General features: G+C 38.1%; 1 protein-coding gene across 10 annotated transcripts in view; it reads left to right on the top strand.

Moving 5' to 3' along the window:
* The window catches only part of MTUS2 (microtubule associated scaffold protein 2), a 273,605-nt gene that overhangs the window by 113,527 nt on the left and 137,520 nt on the right, over positions 1-22,558 (top strand). For all 10 annotated transcript variants that reach the window (XM_021541972.4, XM_077781450.2, XM_021541971.4 and 7 more), the window contains 2 exons: positions 2,376-2,616; positions 12,318-12,524. In XM_021541972.4, the coding sequence (XP_021397647.3) occupies positions 2,376-2,616; positions 12,318-12,524 (448 nt within the window). The remainder of the gene's footprint in view (positions 1-2,375; positions 2,617-12,317; positions 12,525-22,558) is intronic.

Here is a 22,558-nt window from a genome sequence, read left to right as displayed (position 1 = left end):
GACAGCCCCACAGAAGAAAACTCTGGGCTGACCTTCTTGGTGGACAAGATGCAACACATCATTTCACTATAAGTCCCTCATAAAAAATCTAATAAAGGGTGCTAGCGGAATTCAGATTAATCCATATCTTTCTGAAGAGCCTTAAAATGGCAATGATTTTATACAATTCTGTTGAGATCAGTTGAATTTTGCACTTCATGAATTCACAGTTAAATAGAACGGAAAAAATACTGTATCTTCATAACAAGTTCATGTCCTCCAAAACTGAGATCTTCAAAAAATAGCACCTAATTCTTGAGACATATTTGGGCAAATTCATTTGGACTTTATTATCTTAAGGGTCTTTTCCAATCTAAATTTCTATTCTAAGTCCTTCTCCTTGAGAAGGACTCCTTCCTTGAGAAGAGGTCTTATGCTTGTGATTGATTGGGTTTGTATCCATGTTTGTTGCCCTTCTCCACTACTCTTAGCATACTGTCAATAAAGAAGAAGAAATAGGGTGAGAGAAGATTTGAATAAACTGACCCTATTTGTCAAAAGATGCTTATTTTCTGTATTTAAAGATTTTCTCTTTTCCTTATACTGAAATACTTGGCATTGGTGCTTAACTTTCATTTAAGTATAAAATTATAGTATGCATAATGTAATCTGATAGAAATAAATTTATGAGGGAGAGAGAAGATAACTGAGGCTTATGCAGAAAAATAATCTCATATCTAGAATCTGAAAGTAAGAAGCCAGACATCTGCAGTCCAAATCTGCAGAATCATTCATATTATACAGCAAAAAGCTGCATCCTTACTTTAAATAGGTCACAGGAGTATCATAAAAAAGGAAAGAGAAAGATCTAATGACAGGAAATAGGACTGCAAACAGAGGAAAAAATATAGGGCAAGACTATAAAGCACAATGTTTGTTACATCTGCCCTCCCAGTTCCTGTGCAAACACCTCAGATATTCTTCTATATTTCATAGTTTAAGGCCAATCTTGTCTCTTAGCATATTAAAGATTTGCTAAATTAGGATTAAAGCTCTTGAAGGAGCTAGGATCAAAGCTTTTATAGCCAATGTTGAAGTGCATATTCTAATGCTTATAATTGCTAAATAGAAATTGATTTGGCATATTATATGCATCATATCTTACAGCAGAGTTAATTAATTGGCAGTTACATTTCTTCCTAGGTAGCCCATGGCACTTTTTGATTAATTTTTAAACAAATTTAGTTCAGATTTCCTATTTCCTACAGGTTTTTTTTTCTTTTCCCATGACCTAAATGGGATGACTGAAAAAATATTCATAGGTCCTTTCTACATTATGATGATATTGCATTTTATATGAAAATAGTCAAGAAGCTGCACTCTACTCAGAAGAGCAAACAGTTCTTTGCAAGCGTGTGAGATGAAAACTCTACACGCTTGTCCTGAGACATGAAGCAGCACAGAAAAATTGGAGTCAGAGCCCGCTTGAATGTACAAAGATGCAAGGGCTGAATTATGGAACCAGGCATTCCTCGAGTGCAAGTTCAGTGCTATAAGCTGGAAATACTTCCAGCTTGGGATTTATTCTGCTGTTGGTACAGTAAATGCCCATTAAAACACTGAGAGATTGACACTGATTTTAACAAAGCAGCATCTCTTTGTAATAAATAGCAAAACCACCCATTTTCACATTTGTAAATCTGATAGGTTTTTTTTTTTCTCCAATTCACAGGGGAAGATGTGTTTTATAGTTCTTATTTGGAATATTCAACAGGTCTTTGAAAGCATAAATTAGAGAAATGTGCTCACATCCACAACAAGGTCTCTTTCCAGGAATTAGAGGGGCACAAACTACAATGAACATTTTGCAGTGAGAACATACTGGGGGTTCTTTTTCTTTTTTTTTGGTCACAGAAATTATTTGGCAGTACAATTTCTCTGATAAAATGTACCTAAAACACCTCCAGCTTTATTTTTAGTTACCTAAGTTAAAACCAACTTCTCCCAGAATTGGGCAAGAATATTTTAAATATCTTCTAATAAAAATTCCATTTACACAGTTTCTTAGTATATCTACCTCTGTAAATAATATAACTTTTTGTGACTTAACAGTATATCCTCATTTTCACTAATTGAAGGTCTTTCATTTGTCCATTATCTTTTAGGGAAGGCATCAATTCTTTATTTGGATGTAGTTGCATATTGAGGGTGTAATATACATGTTTTTGAAGAATGATTCATATAGTAAGACCATAACTTTTTGGAAGTTTGCAATGCTCTGAAGACCAGATTCACAAGGAGGGAAATTTAGCCTTTAAAAGCAATTTGGAGCTCCATAGTGTCCATAGCTCCATAGTATTTATTGCTTAATATCTGTGTTAATAATTTTTCTACAGGTTGGGGAAAGGCCTGCAAAAGATGAATTTTGCCCTCCACCGTACACCCACTATGAAGTTCCACCAAGCTTTTATCGATCTGCCATGATCCTGAAGCCACAGCTGGGACTGGGTGCAGTGTCCAGGTTGCCATCTGCCAAGAGCAGGATTCTCATTGCAAGTCAAAGGTCCTCAGGGAGTTGTCTCCATCAGCAAGGAGAAATAACAACTGCTCCCAGTCTCTATCATCCTGATGCTTCAGGTAAAGTATGAACTTTCTTTCCTTTCCCTTTACTGTTGTCACCCATAAGATACCTTTTTTTTTAAGACAGAAAAATCACAAAGTGAGCAGCATTTTGACCTGATTGTACAAAGTTCCAACAGCACTTTGAGATGTGTCTTTTTATCCTGTGGCGAGGCTGAACAGGGAGTCTGGGACTTGTGCAAAGGTTGTTTCACAGGTCATTGCCAAAGAAAGAGAATGGTTTTCAATAATAATTCTCACTTTTCACCTTTTTATCTTCCTCCACCTTGTAAATGCCTGAAAAATCTTTGATTTTGTTCTGGGGAAGAAAATGGGACATATTCTTCCATCATGAAGACCCCAGCACTCAGTCTGGATTTGACATTCCCCACCACGTTGTGCTCTGAAAACCTGGGCAGTGTTCAAATGTGCCAGCAGAGATCTTAATTCTCTGAAGGCCTGGTGTACACCTCTTTGGAGACAACACTTCTAATACCCTTTTCTTCCTGGCTAGTGCTCATCTCAGTATGACCCTGGGCAGAATTACAGGAAGGGAAAAGCATGAGAAGAGCTGGAAGGAGAAGTGTGCGGTGTCACAAGAAAGGGACAGTAATTGCTTCTACAGGACACTCCTTAGAGCCTGGAAAAGTGTGGAGGTTTAAAAAATGCACCTTTCAACAGGAGCAAGTTCAGAGACAACTGAAAATCAGTCATTGTGAAAGTGAAGTGTAGCAGCTGTTTAACAGGCTAGAATGCTGCAGAGATTTTTAAAAGTAGTCATAAGGGGTAAAGTTAATTAATGATTAAGTTCATATGATCCCTTCTCTTGCCCCAGGATGGGATTCCTTCTGATGTATCTTTATTTAACCTGTTCATGAAAAACTATTATAAAAACCTTCAATATGAGATCTTGGAACCTCTGAAAGTAGGACTGCTCCAATGAATTACCTGTTTTCAAGTTAAAAGTGTTCCCTATTGTGTTTTGCCTTACTCCTTTTATTACAGTTTGCTTCCTCTTTCCTCTGGAGTAGTTGTGGGGTCTTTTCCTCTTTTGCAGGTATTTGAAAACTATTGCCATCTCTCCACAGTGTTCATTTGTCCATACAAAGGAGCAGGAGAAATTAAGAAAAAATTAGAATGGAAATGCACCAGAGCATCTGGACTTTACCCTGAGAGGATGGCCTCAGTCAGTAATACAGGTTGACAGGATTTGGGGCTTATCAGAAAATCAAGGTTCTCTGTAGTACAGTGCCTCTTGCCAGTATCCTTTACTATCTGACCCTACATCTAGAGTTTATCTGATGCCATTAGCAGAAGCTGACCAAACTCAACTGTATGTGACTTCTGAGACACCCCAAGATTGCAGGCTATGTTGTAAATACCATGTCTGCCCTGTGACTTGAGTTCAGTCAGCAATGAACATGGGAATACAGGTGCAGAGAGTAATTGGATCATAATTTCCATTTAAATGAAAGTGCAAGAGTCTGTGAGTTCAGAATATGGTGTTACAGGAACCAGTTTGGGAAATAGATAAGAGAGAAAATGCAAACAGAACCCATTTCCAAATAAACCTTTTTTTCTGATCCTCAGAAATGAGCACTGCCTTCATTTTTATTCATCCATCACCCCTCCATTATCCACATAATCCTGCATCATTGATGCAGACATGACTTTTCCTTGGCCACTTTTAATCCATACAGGAGCTTGTCTTGCATGTATTCATTTACTGTCTTCTATGTTATGTGACATTTTAAAATCTAAACAGGATCAGCTTAGCAGTCCTTTTTTTATCTGTAGTACCTCCTTTAAAAAAAGCCAGTACATGAGGAGTGTACATAAGTAAATTGCACAATCTGTTACTGTGATTCTATTCCACTAAAGTGGTATTTTTAAACGTTTTCATATTTCTCAAAGTTTTTTGGTTTTTTTTTGTTTGTTTTTTTTTTTTGTCACTTTTTAAATTTTAAAAAAATTATTTACTTTTTATCACTGATTATTTTTTGGACTTTGTCTGCTTTGGAGGTCAAGTTCTATTTACAGCTCTTCATAATTTCCTTCCTACAGCTGTTATTTTGCTTGTTTCTCTCTAGTCTATTGATACCTTGCTGTTTCAGAAAGGGTATAAAAGATAACTCCTGGTAGCCCAATAATCTGTCTGACATCTCTTTCAGGACCCCAAAGTGTGTCTCATCTGATCTTTGGGCTCTGATGGTTTTATGGATTTTAAATTACACAAGACTTGTTCTGGAGAGGTTGCTAATGTCTCCAGTTTTTCACTGTCCACCCCAGGACACATTGTTTTCACTTCACCTTTCATTTTTCTTGCAAGATGAAGAATGTCTTTAATTTTTCTGCAGTACCTTATTCTGTTGTGAAGTACTTTTCACTGCTCTCCTTTGGTTCAATGCCTCTTCTTACTTATCTTTTGTGTACTTATGAAATCTTACGCTGGTTTCTTTACATTCATTTTTTTTAGCATTTTTTCCCAATTATCTATTCAAGATTTTTTTATAATCATCTTTTCCTTGACTAAAGCCTTTTTCCTCGTATGCCTCAAATGACTTAGTTCTTCTCTCAGCAATGTATAACTTCATAGGTCAGCTTACCAGACTTTTTTGTTTTTAATACTTCCTTTTAAAAAGAATAATGAATTGCTCATGAAAGAGGCTGAGGTGACAGAAGATAGGACAAGACTGGTATAGGAGTGCAGAGGCATCAGAGAACTGATTCCTGTGCCTGTATCCACAGCAGAGCACATATGCAGACCAGAGATGTGTTGCTGGTTGCCATGGAGGGGATGGATGGTACAGCACCCCCTGGCATGCCAGAGCTGTTGGGGTGTAAATTAGAGGAGCTCATAGTAGGCTAGACACCTTTTAGCCATCTGTGTTAAGGTACCCAACACCCTTTTCAACCACTTTCCCTTAATTTGGCTGTTAGCTGTAGTATATTTGATCTGCATAATTGGTTCTGCTGCACTATTTGAAAAACAAGATTAAACACAGCTTTGATAGAGTCATATTTGCAAACATGAGTAAATAACATGCATGAACATATGGGCAGCATCTGGGATGCAGAGCCAGTAAGACTTGCTCACGGGTGTTGTGGGGTGTGAGAGCTTGGGTGACTTCAGCCAAAGCAGCTAGGGACTGAGGGGTATTTTTCTGTCAGGGATACCAGGCCTGCCTTCAGGATTGCTAATCAGCATCTCTTGCAGCTTGATCCTGAGCTTTTAATCCAGTTTCCAATCCTGCTGATATCAGTCATGCCCTGAGGTAATGGAAACAGAAGGATCTAGCCAGTTGCTATCCTGTGACAAAGTGTGCGGTAAGGCAGAGGCTTTTAAACTGAAATTGCTGTGGCACGGTATCGAGGACAGCAGCAGTGCCTCTTAATGAGGATTTTATTCCCCTTTGCCATACCATTCATAATGCAGCAGTCTGGTTAAGCAGCACTGATAAGAGGGGTGGTTTGGCCCATGTATAATACTAATCCTCATAAAAATGACTCTGAAGTAATTGATAATTAAATCCCTGAACTGTTGTGATGGACTGCAAGTATTATAAGTGCATTAATGGTTTTGTTAGTTTTACGTTATGCCAAGTAGAAAGTAAAATGATGATGGGTGCTCCCTCAAGTGTGATCTCTAAGTGTGATGCCTAAAGTGTAGTTGGATCAGTGATCCTTCTGCATTAGGAAGTAGGACACGTGGTGGCATTGGCTGCAAATGTCTTATTAAGCAGTGCTGCTCCCTCAGTGGTGCTTTGCCTCAGGTAGGTCGGACAAGAAGCCTGACTGTAAGAAAAAGTGGTCTGCAAAGCAGGTAAAATAGGGAGTCATTGAATTATGATATACTTATAGGTGCCATAGAGTCTCTGAAAGCTTAATATTTATTTATTTTATGTAAATAGACTCTGCTCTTTCTATGGGAAACTTGTAAGTCAAAACAAGCATTGAAGCATACTGTGTCTATAACATGTAAAATATTAATATGCTTTCCTTGGATATAAAGACTTCTTGAAGCAAGTGTGTCAGGATTTGCATTCATTAGCTGATTATTTTGATGGAATTAATGTCTGATTTTGAAAAGTATAACAGAGATCTCATCATTAAAGCTTCACTTTAATTATGCTCATTAATTTAACTTAATTCTACATTTTTCAGTAGTGTTTAGGGTATTTTTTCTCAAAGAGTGAGTTAATGAAATATTACTTCCTTATCACCTCACTGTGTATTAAAGTTGTCAGTCCCAAGGGTCTAGCTGTTCCTCTCATTTCTAAGCAAGCCAACTTTCATTGAAGATAGAATTTACCCATAAATCAGGACTGCAATATTTGTCCTTCCTCGGACAGACACACATATATATTTGTGTCTTTGCATATGTATGATGTGTTTCATTTCCAATGCCACAATATGTCTACAGCTTTCTCCCAGCAGGAAAGTTTTATTTTCATGTATACTCTCAAGAATAAACAACCAAATAATGACCTATTAATTGAAAATGTAAATTAGATCTGATGATAGAAAAGAGGTTTTGAGGTTACTTCCTGAAATATTGCCTTACTGCTACTCCAGCTCTGTCTGTACTTGCAGTCTGAGGTCCTTGGGTTAGAACTGGCAAGCTTCTTAACTGGTTAAAGAAAGAGGGACAAGGGAATAGTTCAGAGAGGAAAATGTTCTATGTCCTCCAATGCTGTTTTCTGTTCTCACTCTCTATTTTCTTTGAGAGAGCAAGCTGACTGTATTTCATTAAAAAAATTAAGTTTCAAAGGGACTCACACATTTCCTCATAAATTTTTTTAAGGACATTGTCATCTTACTTGAGACATTGCCATCTGCCACCTCTCTGCTCCAGTTACTGTGTCTTCAAGGAACTAAACCCCATCATTTTAGAAGAGTAGTCTATATGACAGTTGTACCAAGCTGTCACTTGTAAGAAGAGTATGTGGAGCAATCTGGGTGTAGGAGCAGGCAAATGCTTCCTACCTTGCCTCCTTCCTGCTGAGAGCCAAGCATTGTCTCTGGCTGGACATCCACAGCCCTTCTGAGCAAGCCAGTGAGATGCAGCTCTAGTGCAGAGAAGTGTTCTGGCTGCACTGGGCTGCAAGTGGAAAATGCAATGAGTGAGACTTATGCACGGATGATTCCTGTGCTGCAGGTTTTTGAGGATGCCGCGCTTTTCACATTAGCTGCCAAGCAAACACGGACATTTGCAGCTTGAATGAGTTGTGAGATGACAAGTTCTTGGGGTGTTGAGAAATGTACTAACCTGCCTTGGTTTGCCTGGGAGCTGGGAAGGCACAGAGCAGATTTTTGGCTCTTTTAAATCTGCTTCATGAGGAGGTGAGCATTTACTACCATAGTAGTAGTAGTTCTGATGGTGAACTGACCCATCAGAAATTAATCAATGTTCAACAGTGACAACTGTTTGGCCTTTGGAACCGAACTGTTCCAGGCTTGACAGTATTTGGATGAGAGACCATCAGGGCAGCTGGGCTCAACCTGCTCACTGCTGTTTAGGTGTAAAGTATTAAAGCTCCTATTCTAAAGGCCCTTTCTTCAGTTCTTGTTCAGAGATAAATTATTATGTCTATACAGGGAAACCACAAATGTAGTTTGTAGAAAAGATTTCTTACTTGTGTGATTTGTTTTTAATCTACAAAGATACCAATGTTTGGGTTAACTCTGAGCTGGGTTAACTTGGCTTGTATTATCTCTGACTGATGCAGTGACTTTGGAGGTAAGTTTTTTACCCCAGATTTCCCAATATGCAGTGAGAATAGTGATGTTCAGATCATCAGTAAGTGAGAGGAAATGACATCTAATGATTAAAGTTTTAACAGAAATGCTGGTAAAAAAAAATTAAAAGGGAAAGCAAAGAAAACTAAAAAACTCTACAACCAGACAACAAAGATTTGCCAAGGATCCCTGAATTATGGAGTTTTAAAGTCTTGAACTGCTACTCTTTTTCATTAGAACATATCTGTATAAGTAATTTCTTTAACTTTTCATTCATTTCAGCTAAAACATATTTCAAATTTCACAGAGAAATTACATGAAAGTTGCTTTTTACCCGTGCACGAAGATGCAATTCTTATGCAGTGGGGATGCATAAGAAGTGAAGTTCAGACTTTTAATAAAGTCTCCCCAGGCACATCTAGTTTGTGCCAATCAGTCCCTAACTCAAAATGTTTTTATGTTTCTGGATGGGAACAGCTTGAAGTGTCATAGAAAATCACTTGTGTGCATATCAGACAACAATACTTAATTCTATAATTAGCTTCAGGCAGTGAGACAACTAGAAAGATTTTTAAGCTTATTTTGGCAGATTTTCATTTAAAAAAAAGCTGCTCATTAAAATAACTTTTGTTTTAAACTCCCAGACCTTGTTTGCAGGAGTACTTTTATACTTTTAAGGAACAGAAGTAAAGCAAAAAAAACATGCATGAGAAAACTTGGTGAAGTTTATAACAGAAAATACATACAATAGGCCCTGATGTCTCATGTATTTTAATGAGAAAGAATACACAAAATTACTTAGCTTTAAAGATTTGAATGCATCCCTAATGAGGATAATGTCCTGCCCCCAGGTCCTCATGGTACAGAAGAACTGGATTACAAAGAAAAGAAGTGAAAAATAATTTAAGGATCATGATGGTTTCAAGATGCAAAATATTGTTAATTCAGGGGCAATTGGAATTGAAGTAATAAACTAGAAATACACAAAAATGTATGAGAAAAAAACACTGAATCCTCTACCCAAGTCTGGAAGAATGACTTTGAAGTAAAGGTAAAGATGGTTGGGCAGTTTGTAACCAAAATCCTTTTGGTTTTAAGGAAATTCTTCTTCAGTGACACTCATGGTGCTTGGTCACAAACTGCAGAGAACAGTCAGTCTGGGGACTTGATGTGGGCATCCCTGTGGTTGAGTTGGGGACCTGGGAGTCTCAGGTGAGCCACACTGCCCTAGGCCAAGCACGTTTTAAATGCTTTTTGAATAAAGCCATTTCTAACTTTATTCCACTGCCCCAGTGGAATTTCCCATGTTTTGTTGCAGGAAGTCTGTGATATTTATAGTTTGTTGCTGTAAAATGGAAATATCTTGTTGCACTATGACACAAAATAACTCACACACTCACTAAGATTAAAAGAGTAAAAGGAAGTAACTTTTATTTCTGACCTTGCAATATATAGAATTTCAAAAGTGACAGTGAATTGGAGGACAAAATTGCCGTCTCTCCGACTACACTGGTTAAACCAACAGTCCATCAATTCTCTCTTCATACAAAGAAAAATGCAAAACAATCATTATTTACATGAACAGCGCATGAGAACTCTAGTAGAATTATGTAAACATTAGAAGGCATAGAAAACTTCTTTTAAAAGAACTTTAAAACTTTTAAAAGAACAAGGTGACAATATCTCTCCCTCCACCTCAGCTTATGTAGTCCAGGTGCATTTGTCAAAAAACTGTAAACCCCACGAGAGACAGCCCCATGTCTTCTCCCTGCTGCCACTAGGCTGGCATGTTCCTTGCCCCTGCAGCTGCTTACCATGAGTACTTTTCTCACCTTCAGATTTGGAGGGTGCCAGGACTTGGTCCTGTCACTGATGCAGCACATGGAGGATTTTGCAATGGGTAGGGAAGAAGTCTTGGCTTTGGAAGAAGTCTGGGTGCTTTGCAGCTAGCCATAAATCAGCTGTATTAGATCACTATGAAAGCAGCACTGCACAAACCTGGCAGTGAACTGATGGTGACCACCACTGCCTATCTCTTCATTGTGCTAATGTGCCTGCTCTGTCCTTCACCTGCACCTGGAACCCATGGCTACCTTTGCACCCCTCTTCATAATACCCAAAGGAAGCCACATTCAGGATCACAGTCCACAATTGCCTCTGCTGGTGCCAGGGATGGGGAGTGAATGGGGATTTTAGTAGTCTTTTATTACTCACTACAGATATTTGTTATTTTCAATTGGGTTACTCTGCACAGCATGTACTTCTCTGGGCTGTCAAAGGTTCTGCAGACATCCATCTCCTTGTGTCTTAATAAAGCACTCAGCCTGGGAAAAATGAGTACAAAAATGCGTTTTTAAGAGCCTTGAGTATATAAATTGTTTTATTCATTGAGCAAGTAGCATTTTTTTACATCTTTGCAGGAATGTGTTTTATAGGAGAACAAAACTCTTTTCAGCCAGGTGTTGCACCTATTTCTGTTTCAAAAGGAAAGGCTTAGTTACATTAAACAAAGCTTAGCATTAATATTGTGATGAAGTACATAAATATCTTTCAAAATCCCTGTAACATTTTTCTGCTCAAAGGAGTTAGTGTTGTTTTCTCTAAAGTCTTCTCAAAGTGAAACGCTTCATTAAAATTAATAAGGCTGTGACCTACATAGTTCACAATAGAATTAAATACTGTAATAATATGACCATATTCTTACTGTGCAGTTAATTTGTATTTTTCTTTATATTATGAGTATTCGCTTCTTCCTTTGAAGTTTGTGTCGGGCTAGTGTACAAATAGTGTTCATTGAATAAGAACAGAAAAAAGGTGACTTTGTGGCCTTTTCTGACAGAATATATTGATAAGTTTTAATTCTTCCTTGTCTCCTATCCCACTGTTCCTGATTAAACACTCTAGCATCAGTTTTTGGAGATTGTTGTTAATATTTTTTTAAAAAATTATGTAGTTTCACTGCACAGGATTCCACAAGGAACAGGAATCTGATATTCTCAAATCTAGGAAGAAAAAGCTCTGTCCAAATTTATGTACACTTGAGTTCTGGACTCACTTGCTATGCAGACCTTCCAACCAAAAGCAAAACCTAATCTTTGGTCCTTAAACTTGAAGGTAAAACTGCCATGATCATGATGGACCTTTGGCCTGTGAAGGAAAAGAGGAACATTTGTGAACCTGTGTTCTGCATTTGCCTAGAAAAGTTTGCCTGAGCGAGAGCAGCAGCGTACAGGTTAGGACAGAAGCTGATGACAGATGAGTGGCTGGTAACCACAGGCAGGCATCACAGCTGAACTGCTGCTGTGGTCTAACTCCAGGTGTTATAAACCTGCTGCTGGCACTTGTTTTAGACTTGGTCGATGTCACTCATGTGGGCTGATGTCTTAGCAAGGAGAAGTCCACCAGTGGAAATAGCCAGTGGTATGTTAAAAAAGTAGGACTTTACAGGTCATGTCCTTGTTCCCAGGCTTGGAGCAAGAAAAGGGAAATTTGAAAGAAAAACTTCAAAGAAGTGTTTTCTTTGATGAAATACAAAGAAGTTCTGTGTCCTTGAAGAGAATTGTTGCTGGTCTATAATACTTTCCAAAATTGGAGGTTATGCGTAGTGTGTTTGTCTCTGTGAGTTTTTTTAATTGGCACATAAATAATGTAAAATTAAAAAGTGATAGAGCATTGAAGAAGATAACATTAAAAGAAATTTGTAGCAGTGTTGAACCATGTTACTTTGATGGAATTTTGAGTTATGCCCTATGGGTACTTGGCACATTTCACCTTTTAAAAATTATTGTGACCTGAAATTTTTCTACCAAATGTCCTTTCATCACAGCAAAAAATAACTGCAGTCACTGCAGTCTGATCAGCCATTTAAACTTGTATTCAGTCTTAATACTGCCTTTATGTAGCTGGGAGATACAGGTAATGGTCAGTGCCTCACAGTTAACTTATTTAACAAAAGTTTCTTTCTTTTTTCCTTCTTTCAGTTGATCTTAAGAAAGGATCATGTCCAAGTGCTGCAAAATCAAATCTCCCCAAGCCCTGCCCATCTGGACTTCGTCCCCCAGGTTATTCACGTTTGCCAGCAGCTAAGCTGGCTGCATTTGGGTTTGTCAGGAGCTCAAGTGTGTCCTCTGTCTCCAGCAACCAGTCAAACGACAGTGCTCAGAGTGACCAGAGCAGGACAACTAACCGTAAGTCCCAAAAGTGTTCTTCTTTCCAGAGGGATATTAGACAGATGTCTTCCAGGATTGTAGTCTCCATATAGCTCAGAACTAATGAAATCTGTGCAGTACTCACTAATCTCTTCCGTACCGCTGACTTTGGTTTGGTATCTTGATTGTCCAGTGAAGTTTTTAAAAAATATTAATAATAATATTAAATATTAATAAACAATCATTAAATTCTAACAACTATTTGAAATATTAATAGTAACAGATGAATAGGGCCTGAATGTTGAGGAGGCTCTTTTCCTTGCTGCAAAGAAAATTCCATTATGAGTGAATCTGAGGTATTCTTTCTTGTATTTTGTTTTACCTGGAACACGCCTTCTTACAAGCTGAAATAGTAAATAAACAGAGTGAACTGTGTTTGGCAAGTAAATGGTAGCAAATGCAGAACAGGACAAATATTATCTAAAACAGGAGATACAGTCTTTCTCATCTTCTTTTCTTCTGCTTCTTAATATTCAGTATAATAAATTCAGCCAGTGATATGAAAAATTGAGCCAGTGATATGTAAGAGATCAGGACTGATATTGTAGTACATCTACCAGACTTTGAATGATCCCCTGGCAGAAATGTCATTCCAAATCCTATTTTATGTAAAGACTGTTAATTTTTTAAGTACAATATAATACCCACTGGATTGTGCAGTCCCTGGGAAATATGCACATGCCCTGGGCTCAGAGCAGAAAGGGGATTGACGGATTTTCATGCCCATTTTTCTTTGAAGACTAGATTGAGCCTGAACTGTGTCAATATCAAAGCAAGTGGTATCAGCCCAGGAGGAGTGCAGACAGGGCCACCAGGTGACATGAAGCAGCAGAGGAGACAAGATGCTGCAAGCTCCTAAATCTTTCACTGTTTGTATTAATTTGAAATTAATTAAAATAAATGCAATTAATATAGTTCAAAACCCTAAGGATTTTCTCTTTCCCCTTTATGTGGCATCATTGAAATGCAAAAGACTAATGTCAGCAGGGACTTTTAACTTTTCCAATGCCCCCAAACATGCTTGTGTCATGATTTACTGTTGGACAGATCACTAATTTTTTGTTATTTCCTAATAAGCTTTACTTTGAGGTTAGTCAACATCTTTCGCTTTGTGCTTTTACCCTACATTTATGCCTTTGGAAAACTTCTTTCTGGTGTTGTAACTTTTAAGTCTTTATATACATAAAACTTGCATTGAGAACAGAATTACTTGATATCTGATTAGACCTAAACTACATCTCTGCAAGTAATATTATTGTTTAGCAGTTTCAGGTGGGAATCTGAAAAATCTGTAGGTACAGCACTATCCTTGAACACACTGGATATATACAGGTTGATACAAATCTAAGAGCAAAATACTCCAAGCTGCTGAATTTTAATCAATTGATTTCTATTAAATAAAAATGTGGAAGAAGCATTAGGAATCTTGGGCATTGAAAGTTACATCAGATTCTTCAATTCTCCTAAAAGCAGTTGATTTCCGTTATATATTCTCGTGTAATTTTATATTATCTTTGTACATTAAGCCCATAAAAACTGAAACCACATTCCAGTCACTGGAAGGACGTGGAAGCATTTGGTTTCAGCTGACTCAACTGAGGATGGTAATGCTCTTTAGTGTTGGGATCAGGATGATGTGACTATCCTGTGCATATTACAGGATCAGTTCTGATGGGTATGAAAATTACTCAGGGGAAGTGTTCTGTTTTTACAAATTCATATAGAGATGAGCTCAGCCCACCACCTGATGAAAACCAGCACCTATAACTTTTCTCTTGCTGCCAAGTTAGATAACTCATGGAAGCTGTTGTCTAGTTTCCCTCCACCTCCATGTGAGAGCAAGAGAATGAGCCCAAGGGTCATTTCTGTCACGTGGCTCCTGTGACATACACAGCTATCTGGTCCAGAAGTCTTTTACTTCTCTGTAGTTCCAAAAGGATAGTGCTTCCTCCTGGACAAAGGTGAGGGAAGGAGAAGGTGTGTTGCCAAGCAGGTGAGGGCACATCTGCTATTTAGGGTAAGCTGGTAAATCATGACTTGGTAAGTCGTCATCACGCAAGGTGACACCTAATATCACCTGCTTGCTTTGGATTAAAAACAACGTGACTTCTGTTCATGGGGCAGATAGGTAGGAAGAAAAAATATTTCCTCACTGTTAATTTTTTAACTTTCATAAAAATGTTATCTGTATGAAACTCTGTCATCTTTTTCTATTTATAGTCTATGTGCCAGCAAGAGTTAAATTAGTTGCCCAGCACCCAGGGAGCACAAATTAGTTGCTTTCCATTCTACAGCATCTTATTTAACACAGAGCAGCAGTGCACTTCAACATGCACAGAAAGATGTAGGGGAGAAGCACTGGCTTAGGAATCTTAGCATGACATATTATTTCTTCCCTCCAGTCTGCTGGAAGAACAGTTTTATTTAAATTGAATAAATAGCTGATTCTGTAGCTACTACCTGAGATCATGTCTTTGACTAAATCAGGTCTCCTAGAGGGCAAGAAAAAGCTTTACTGTTAATTTCCTAGCTCAGTAGGGTAGAAAAATGCAAAATTATCTAGCTTTAGAAGTCTTCAAACACACATAACACAATTTTCTATTTAAGCAGCATCTCTGCGTGTCAGGGAGACAAAAGTAATTGATAACATCTTACAAGTGTGCATTTGTTATAAATAGAGGAGCTGCTACTGTTGTAAATCAAGGAGCTAATTTCCAAATAATTTTGTAGGTTACTAAAAATCCAATGACTATGGCTAGGTGAGAGGAAAACACAGGTTTATTTTAGGGACAGAGTGTTTTAGGGTAAACAGTGATTCTTTAAGGGACTCCAGTGAGATCCTGTTCTTGCTTTTCTCTCCACTGACAGATGTCTTGTGGTGCTAGTTCTGCCTAAACACATTTCTTTTCAGAAGTCCCAGCTAGTGTCTCTGTCTAGGAGTAAAATTCACTTGTTTAGAATAAGGAGACATGATGTTTGTGTTGAGGGGAAGTTTGTTAATGGAGCTGTGATGTGGCAGCTTTGCTCTTCACCAGATTTCTCCCCTTCCTGTGACCCCTCTAAAAGCCGTAAGACTGAATGTGCACAGAGCCTGTGCTGTTCTTGGTTGACTTTCTGGCTCACATATTTATATTGATACAATTAAATGGATTTGAAGCTGTGGGACTGTGCTCTTTTCCCATGGTGAGAGAGGACACACTGCTCAGTACTTGTCTACCTGTCCTCGGGTCTTTCCCGGAGCTCCATCCCAGGGTTGTGAGTATCAGCCAGGCTGCTCTTTGCCAATAACATGCCAACAGTGACAGTCTTGCCACCAGCTGTTAATCAGGATCCGTTGTAACAGGGCTCTGCTCCTATGAGGTTCTGCCCAATTTTCTATTGAGACTGAAGGGGCAGCCTCTGGGAAAGTCCAGGCTGAGGCTCAGCTCCTGGTCCTGTTACCAGTACTCCACAGATCTGTTCTGTAGCAGATAGATTTGTTCACTAATATCTTTGTTCAAATTTAGCCCTAGCTCAGGTGTACTACTTTTTAAGTTTTAAAAAAATGCCTGATACTTTAAACCATTATTCTTTATTTAGAAAAAAGAAGTTTTGTATATCTAAAAACCTGTTGCTTGTTTACAGTCTAAATTGACTAGCATTGAAAAATTGAGACACTTCAGTCAAGAGGAGTGTGAATATATTCTGCAAAATATGATAAAAAGTGAACGACTAGAAAGTCATGTTAAAGTTGAAACCACTATGATTTCCAGTGTAGAGAAACGATTGTGTAAACATAAGGGGAAACTTCTAATTTTAACAACTTCTACCAAAATACTTAACTTCGTGTATTTTCCTTTGGAATTTTAAATGCACTCTGTGGAGGCTTTCCCTGTGTCTGCCCCAATAAAATTTGAATAAAATTTGCATGAGAGGTTCATAAAATCCATCTTAGGCCCACAGCTGTAGGATGTGGTTCCCAGTATTTTCTTGTGATTTTGCAGTGAGGTAACACTATGCTCAGACTGTACCTTCTGTTTTACTGGTTTGAGGGGCTCAGAGTTCTCCAACTTGTATCTGCATTTCGAGTGACCAGCTGAATGTCCTGCTCACGTAATTAGCTTTACATACTTCATCAGCATAGACTCCAGCCTGCTGTAAGTACCACGTGGGAAAGAGTTTGTCAAGCACTGTGGAAGAATTTGATGTGTGGAGGATTGGAAGAAGGGTGGATTATTTAGAATGAGTTAAGGTATGCTAACTGCTATGAGTTCAGGAAATGGAAGAATGTCAGTATAATATCGGGAAATACTTCATAGTCATAAGGTCTACTAATCTGTTAAATACTCTTCCAACTCAAGCGATGAAATCCCTGTTGCTTAGGATTCTTTAAATAGAACAATAGCACGGTGTTAGAGGCAATTCTTCTCCGTTGACGTGCTAGACTAAAAGACATAATGCTATTCAATATCTACAGCTCTGAGTGCTGAAGCAATTTATTTTGGGACTGAACAAGAAAATGGTGATGAATATTTCAAAACTTGTTTTAGTATCTCACAACAGCTATTGTTCTGTTAAAAATTATAGAAAAATGAAACTGCATGTTTTATTGATGTAAACCTCCATGATCCTTTCTTCAGTATATATTTTTCTCACTGGTTTTTGACCTTGAATTGTCTGCCCTTGCTAAATATTGAATTTCCATTCTAATAAGCAAAGATGTCAAAGTGTCAGATTCAGGTGGGTGGAGAAATGAAGAAATTAAAGTGAGCACAGAAGCCTTGAATAGATGCCTAATTGCCTCCAAAATGGGTAGAACTTCAAAATTGTCACATGGTAGACAGGTAAACCAGTTGTTCTTAAATGCATAAGTATTATGTTAATATGAAGAATTTTCTGCATGAAAATACTTTCCAATCATATTTCTATGCCTGATTTTCTGTTCAGTTTTCTATATGACAAATTCAATTTTTTCTTCCCCTCTGATCTTGTTCTGATATTAATGCCATGATGGAAGAATCACTTTATGACATCATTTCACTGTGAACAGAACTAAAATAAAACAGTATTTAGATTCTCAGCTTTGTGGGGTGAAGCATCTGGAAAAGTGCAGTTTGCATGCCAGGAAGAGCAAGGGCTATAAGACATTTTAGCAGCATTTACTTAGCAACATTTACTTTTCATACTCTAGTTGCTAATGATGGGGGGGAAAAGATTTAAATAATTACTTGGGAGTGTGAGCACAGAAGTTTCTCTGTTTGCAGCGATTTAAGCAACAGTGCTGAGGTATAAGTTGGCTATTAATTTCAGTGGGTTTTAGACATGGTGCTTTTGATAGTATTTTAATGTGGTATTATTTTAATAGCTTAGATAATGTCTTTGCTATCTCCGTTGTTGCCTCTTCCCCTGCCCATCAGAACACATAGCAGAGGGGAGCAGTTCCACATCAGGAGGATCTTCACCACCCCTTGTAATGAATAAGTAGAGGCAGGAAGATCAAGCTGGTTTGGAAATGCAGAACTACTTTTATATGAAGATGCCAAGCTGAAATACTTAAAAGGTTTTCAGTTTTGCTGAGCTTAAATTTGTCAAAACTGAAGAAATCCATGAAACTATGAATTCTGAAAAGCTTCCTTTTTATGAGAAAAGAAATGTTGAAAGAATTTTGCCAAGCTCTCGTGCCAACTCAACTCTAGTGCTTAATCATCATGTTTGTTATTGTTATAAATTGCCATATAAAATCTGTGGTTTTAGTGTAAGAAGTCCGGTCTGGGAGATTCTATATTTGTGTTCTAAAATTGTCCTGGCTCATATCCGGCAGCTCCAGATCCAGTTTTTGGCAATTATTTCTGACTGGCTTTTAAAAAGTGACTTAAATGATCAACCTCACTTTCCCATCTGTAAAATGGGGTGGGAGAGTACAAATGTTTGCGCATACATTGGGTAACGGGACAACAAGGAAGAAACAGATAGTGACAAATCCTCTTTCCTGGACCATTTCCACACAGGATTATTTGACTGATTATGTGCACCTAATTTAGACACAGCGACTCTTAGTGTTTAATCTCCAGAGGGTAAAAAGCAGTTCAAACCACTTGCTCACCAGGCTACCAGTCACTAATTTCACTGGAGAGGGCAGTGCATTACCCCAGGATTAGATTATTGCCATTACTGACACCCAAGGTGTCTCTGTCCTTTAACTCTGTGGGAAAATGTTGATTCAATGATCAGTGTTGTGGATGTAACTACTATGGCAACCTGCTTGGTGCCCCTGGGAAGTTTCATCAGCCCCTTCTTTATTTTAAAGGTGTCCTGTGGTTGATTTTATGTTTCCTTGGTTAATAGGAGATCATGAATACTTTATTTATTGCAGTATAATTAACTTCAATAATTTATAGAGGGATACAAAGAAAGCAGTGAAGCTGTTTCTAAAACAGCTTTTTTTTTTTTTTTTTTTTTTTTTTTATCTTTATATCACATTTTTTAAAATATCTAGTCTTCAGTGATCCTGAAGGGTATCCACTCTGGTAGGGATGTGAGAGAGACATGAGGAAGAAGACAGCTGATGGTGCTGTGTGAATTTTACAGCCTGGGGAAATCCTTGGCCAGTCCAGAGCCAATAACAGGCACAAGCACAACACTCATCTTTCTGGGGACACTCAGCACTTGGAACAGTGGCACTTAAAATGTCCTTTTGAAAATATGAAGACAAGCAACAGCTGGAACATGTCTGTCACATCCAAATTAAAACCCCTCTTAAGATCAGAAAACTCACTATAAAGTGTCTATTTTTCATGCTCTAATCTTCCTATTCTATCTGTTGAGGGGGGGAAATACTCATTTAGAAGTGAGCCCTGTGGGTATTCATTGAAATGGATTAATCTTTTAATTTAGCCCAGAGAAAAATTAAGGAATAAAGCTTTAAAGAAATGAGAGCTCACCCATTTCTCTTTTTCATTTTCCTTTTTTTTTCTGATTTTTTTTTCTCCCCTTGCCTACTAAAGGAATCACAGTTAAAATCTTCATAGTTTCCCACTAATTAAGTACGATCTTGCAGGACTTTTGAGAAACGTTCTTCTGTGTCTCTCTCATGCATTTCATTTCAGTATATTAATCAATATTTAAAAAGGGTTAATTTTGGATGTCTAACTATGAGACTTACCACTGGTGTATTCCACTCAATCTCCAGGTTTTGTGCTTTCTGAAATTCAAGCCTAAGGTAATCTAGATGCAATCAACTCTATAAAAATACATCTTCAAAAAGCACCACATATTACTTCTGGTGCAATTCTGCACTTTGTATTGTCTGTGAGGTTGAAGCCAGTGAGCACAGTGAGGCATTCTGGCTTTGAAATCTTCAAGTAAATCAAACAGTTGCCTGACTGAACCAATTACTGTCAGTGGCAAAAATCATTGCAGACTCTAAGATAACAGGCTTTCTTCCAAAGATATTTTTTTCCCCCAAAAAAAGTATTAATTTGAAGATACAAGAAGTTTGATATGGTAGTTATGAGCCAACTTTGTGTCACAGTGAGACAAAGAAAAATACCTGTGTAACAGTTTGCAGTTATGTAAATTTTGGAAGTATTTTTTAAATTATGCTTTCCCTTGTGTGAATTCTGCTTAGGGTAAGTGAGGCTTATAGCTTGTTTTCCTAAACAAGATGCAAATGAGCTTGAGGTTCAGTGTTTCTTTGATCTCTTTCAACATGGACCAAATTTTAAAAGTGCAACTTTTTAAGTGCACCATGATCATGGTGCAATCATGTTATTAACAGCTGTAGTGAAAAGTGAAGTGTTGTGAATTTGTCACACACACACAGTTCAATCCAATTGCTTTACATCAATAAACAGGACCAAAGTTATAAGTACTGTAAATATGACTGGCAAATCGCATTTATACCAAAAGGTTTCAGAAAACAAAACTGTCCTCTTTATAGTACATGAAAAATCAATTAACAAAATGATATGCTCTTGCAAAAATGAACTGTGGATAATGAACACAAACAAATGGGGATTTGGAAAAAGCCTGTAAACTGTCCCTTTTGGGAGGGAGAGTGACTGATTAGTTGAGGAGAACCATGGTGGATTAGTGCAGGTATGTATTAACAGTGGAGCAAAGGAAGACAAACTTCAAAGATGTTTCTAATCTTTGATCCCATTAGGAATCCTGCAGAAGACTTGTGAATTCTAATTTAGTAGCATGAGAAGTGTTACAGCCAAAAGAGTGCTGCACTACTTTTAGAGGAAAAACTTTTCCTATGTACAGGTTGGGCTGGAATATCACTCATGACATTTTTTTTTATCGCACTAAAATAGTCAAGTTAAAATTGAGGTCATTTATGTAAGTCTTCCAGGTGCTTTTAAGAATATCTGAAATAAAGGAAGTGTTAGTGTCTTTTGCAGCTTTCATTATTGCCATGAAGCTATTAGTTGTGATCTAAGAACTTGAAAATTGTAGTTTAAACAGCTTCTTTCTGGCTTGCTGCTTGGTAATCTCTAGAGGCCTGGACAAGATTACATGACGCTCTAAACAGCTCAGAATGTAGTGGTTCTTTGTCTTATGATAGGTGTGAGACCATAGGCTTTCAACTTGGGATTTCCAGAGTTAATTTAAATGCTAGAAGAAAGCTAACTAGAGTCTGAAACAAGTAAAACCACCACTGGCAGAAAAATGACAGACTGAGACCCTCCAACCAAGAACACTAAGCTGAATAAAACAAGAACAGTTGCACAGTCTTTTCCTCCCTGGTGGGAGTTACCAGAAACTGTGGGTTGTTGGTGTACAGGACAGCAGTGACACCACCATCAGTAGTCACAAACATTCAATTCCTTGGAGATGAGCCCAAGAAATGGTAGTATGTTTCCCATGTGGCAGCTTTAAGGGTCTGTCTGTGGAATTTGTGTGGTTGGAGGAGAAAAGTGCTGCCATTCCTTTGGTTTACAAACAAACATATGACTCTCCCTGATGTGGCAAAAAGTCAATTAAGCTGGGCTACCTGGTGTAAATCTTTACTATAAGCTCTTCCCAACTTCGTGATCTACTCATCTGTCTCGATGCCGTGTAAGTTGCCATCACTACTTCCATAGAAGGCTAAACAGTCAGAAATATTTATGCAGAAATATGAACATTTAGGATGAGAGAATAAAGTGCTCTGATTCAGAGGTGGGAACTGGGCCTCGTTGGAAGAGCTGTCAGTGTTCCCATATAAACCTCGATGTCAGATCATGCGTCAGTGGGGTTTGTCTCAGAATGGGGCACATCACTCCCTGATTGTGTGCTGATTCACCAGGCAGTCATAAGGGTACTCTGTTATTTTAGTGCACACTACCTGCATTGGGCCATTAGGCATTGAGCAGTGTGTGTTTCTATGTAAAAAGGTAAGAACTGCTAACCAGAACACAAGGGAGATAGATGCATACACTGGCCAGCTGCTGGACTTATGCCAGCAGTAACTTCTAGGAACACGAATGATGCACAGTGGTCCTTGGTGAGACAAAACCAGGCCAGATCAGTTAGTTTTTGCATGTCATGAACCTTTCTCCAGCTGAATGTGACACCAGTCTTTTCTATTTGTTTTCTTATTTAAAGTAAGTCTCCCAAAGAAGATGAATGCCATTATAGTCCTTAATTAAACCAGCACAGAGAAAGAAAACAGCTTCTAATTTGCAGAGACGAGTCAGGAGACGCCCTTCTACCTCACCACTAAAAGCAGAGAATGAAGTTAAATGAAGGTAAATGAGTTGTCTCCTACCACTGCCACACATGTCAGAAATACTGTGCATTTCTGGTGTCCTGATAGTGAAATGTTGAAGTTTATTCAGCTATTAACTTCCTGTCTCTCACACATTGCAGTTACACTGTGCTCCTGCCAACCATTTCTGGAAAGGTATGCAAAACCTCCAGAGAAACTGGGCAAAACTAAGTGAGGAATGCTGAGTTTTGAATAAAATGGCATGTCTCAATCAAAACATCCTATGGCCAAACCTCAGAAACCCTTGTATTGTCTTCCCCTGCTGCTAAACTGTATGGAA

Source organism: Lonchura striata, chromosome 1 (genome assembly GCF_050655825.1).
Source record: "Lonchura striata isolate lonStrDom1 chromosome 1, ASM5065582v1, whole genome shotgun sequence".
Lineage (NCBI taxonomy): Eukaryota > Metazoa > Chordata > Aves > Passeriformes > Estrildidae > Lonchura > Lonchura striata.
The sequence above is the reverse complement of the archived record's forward strand: the minus strand, read 5'-3'. Positions and strand labels throughout refer to the sequence as shown.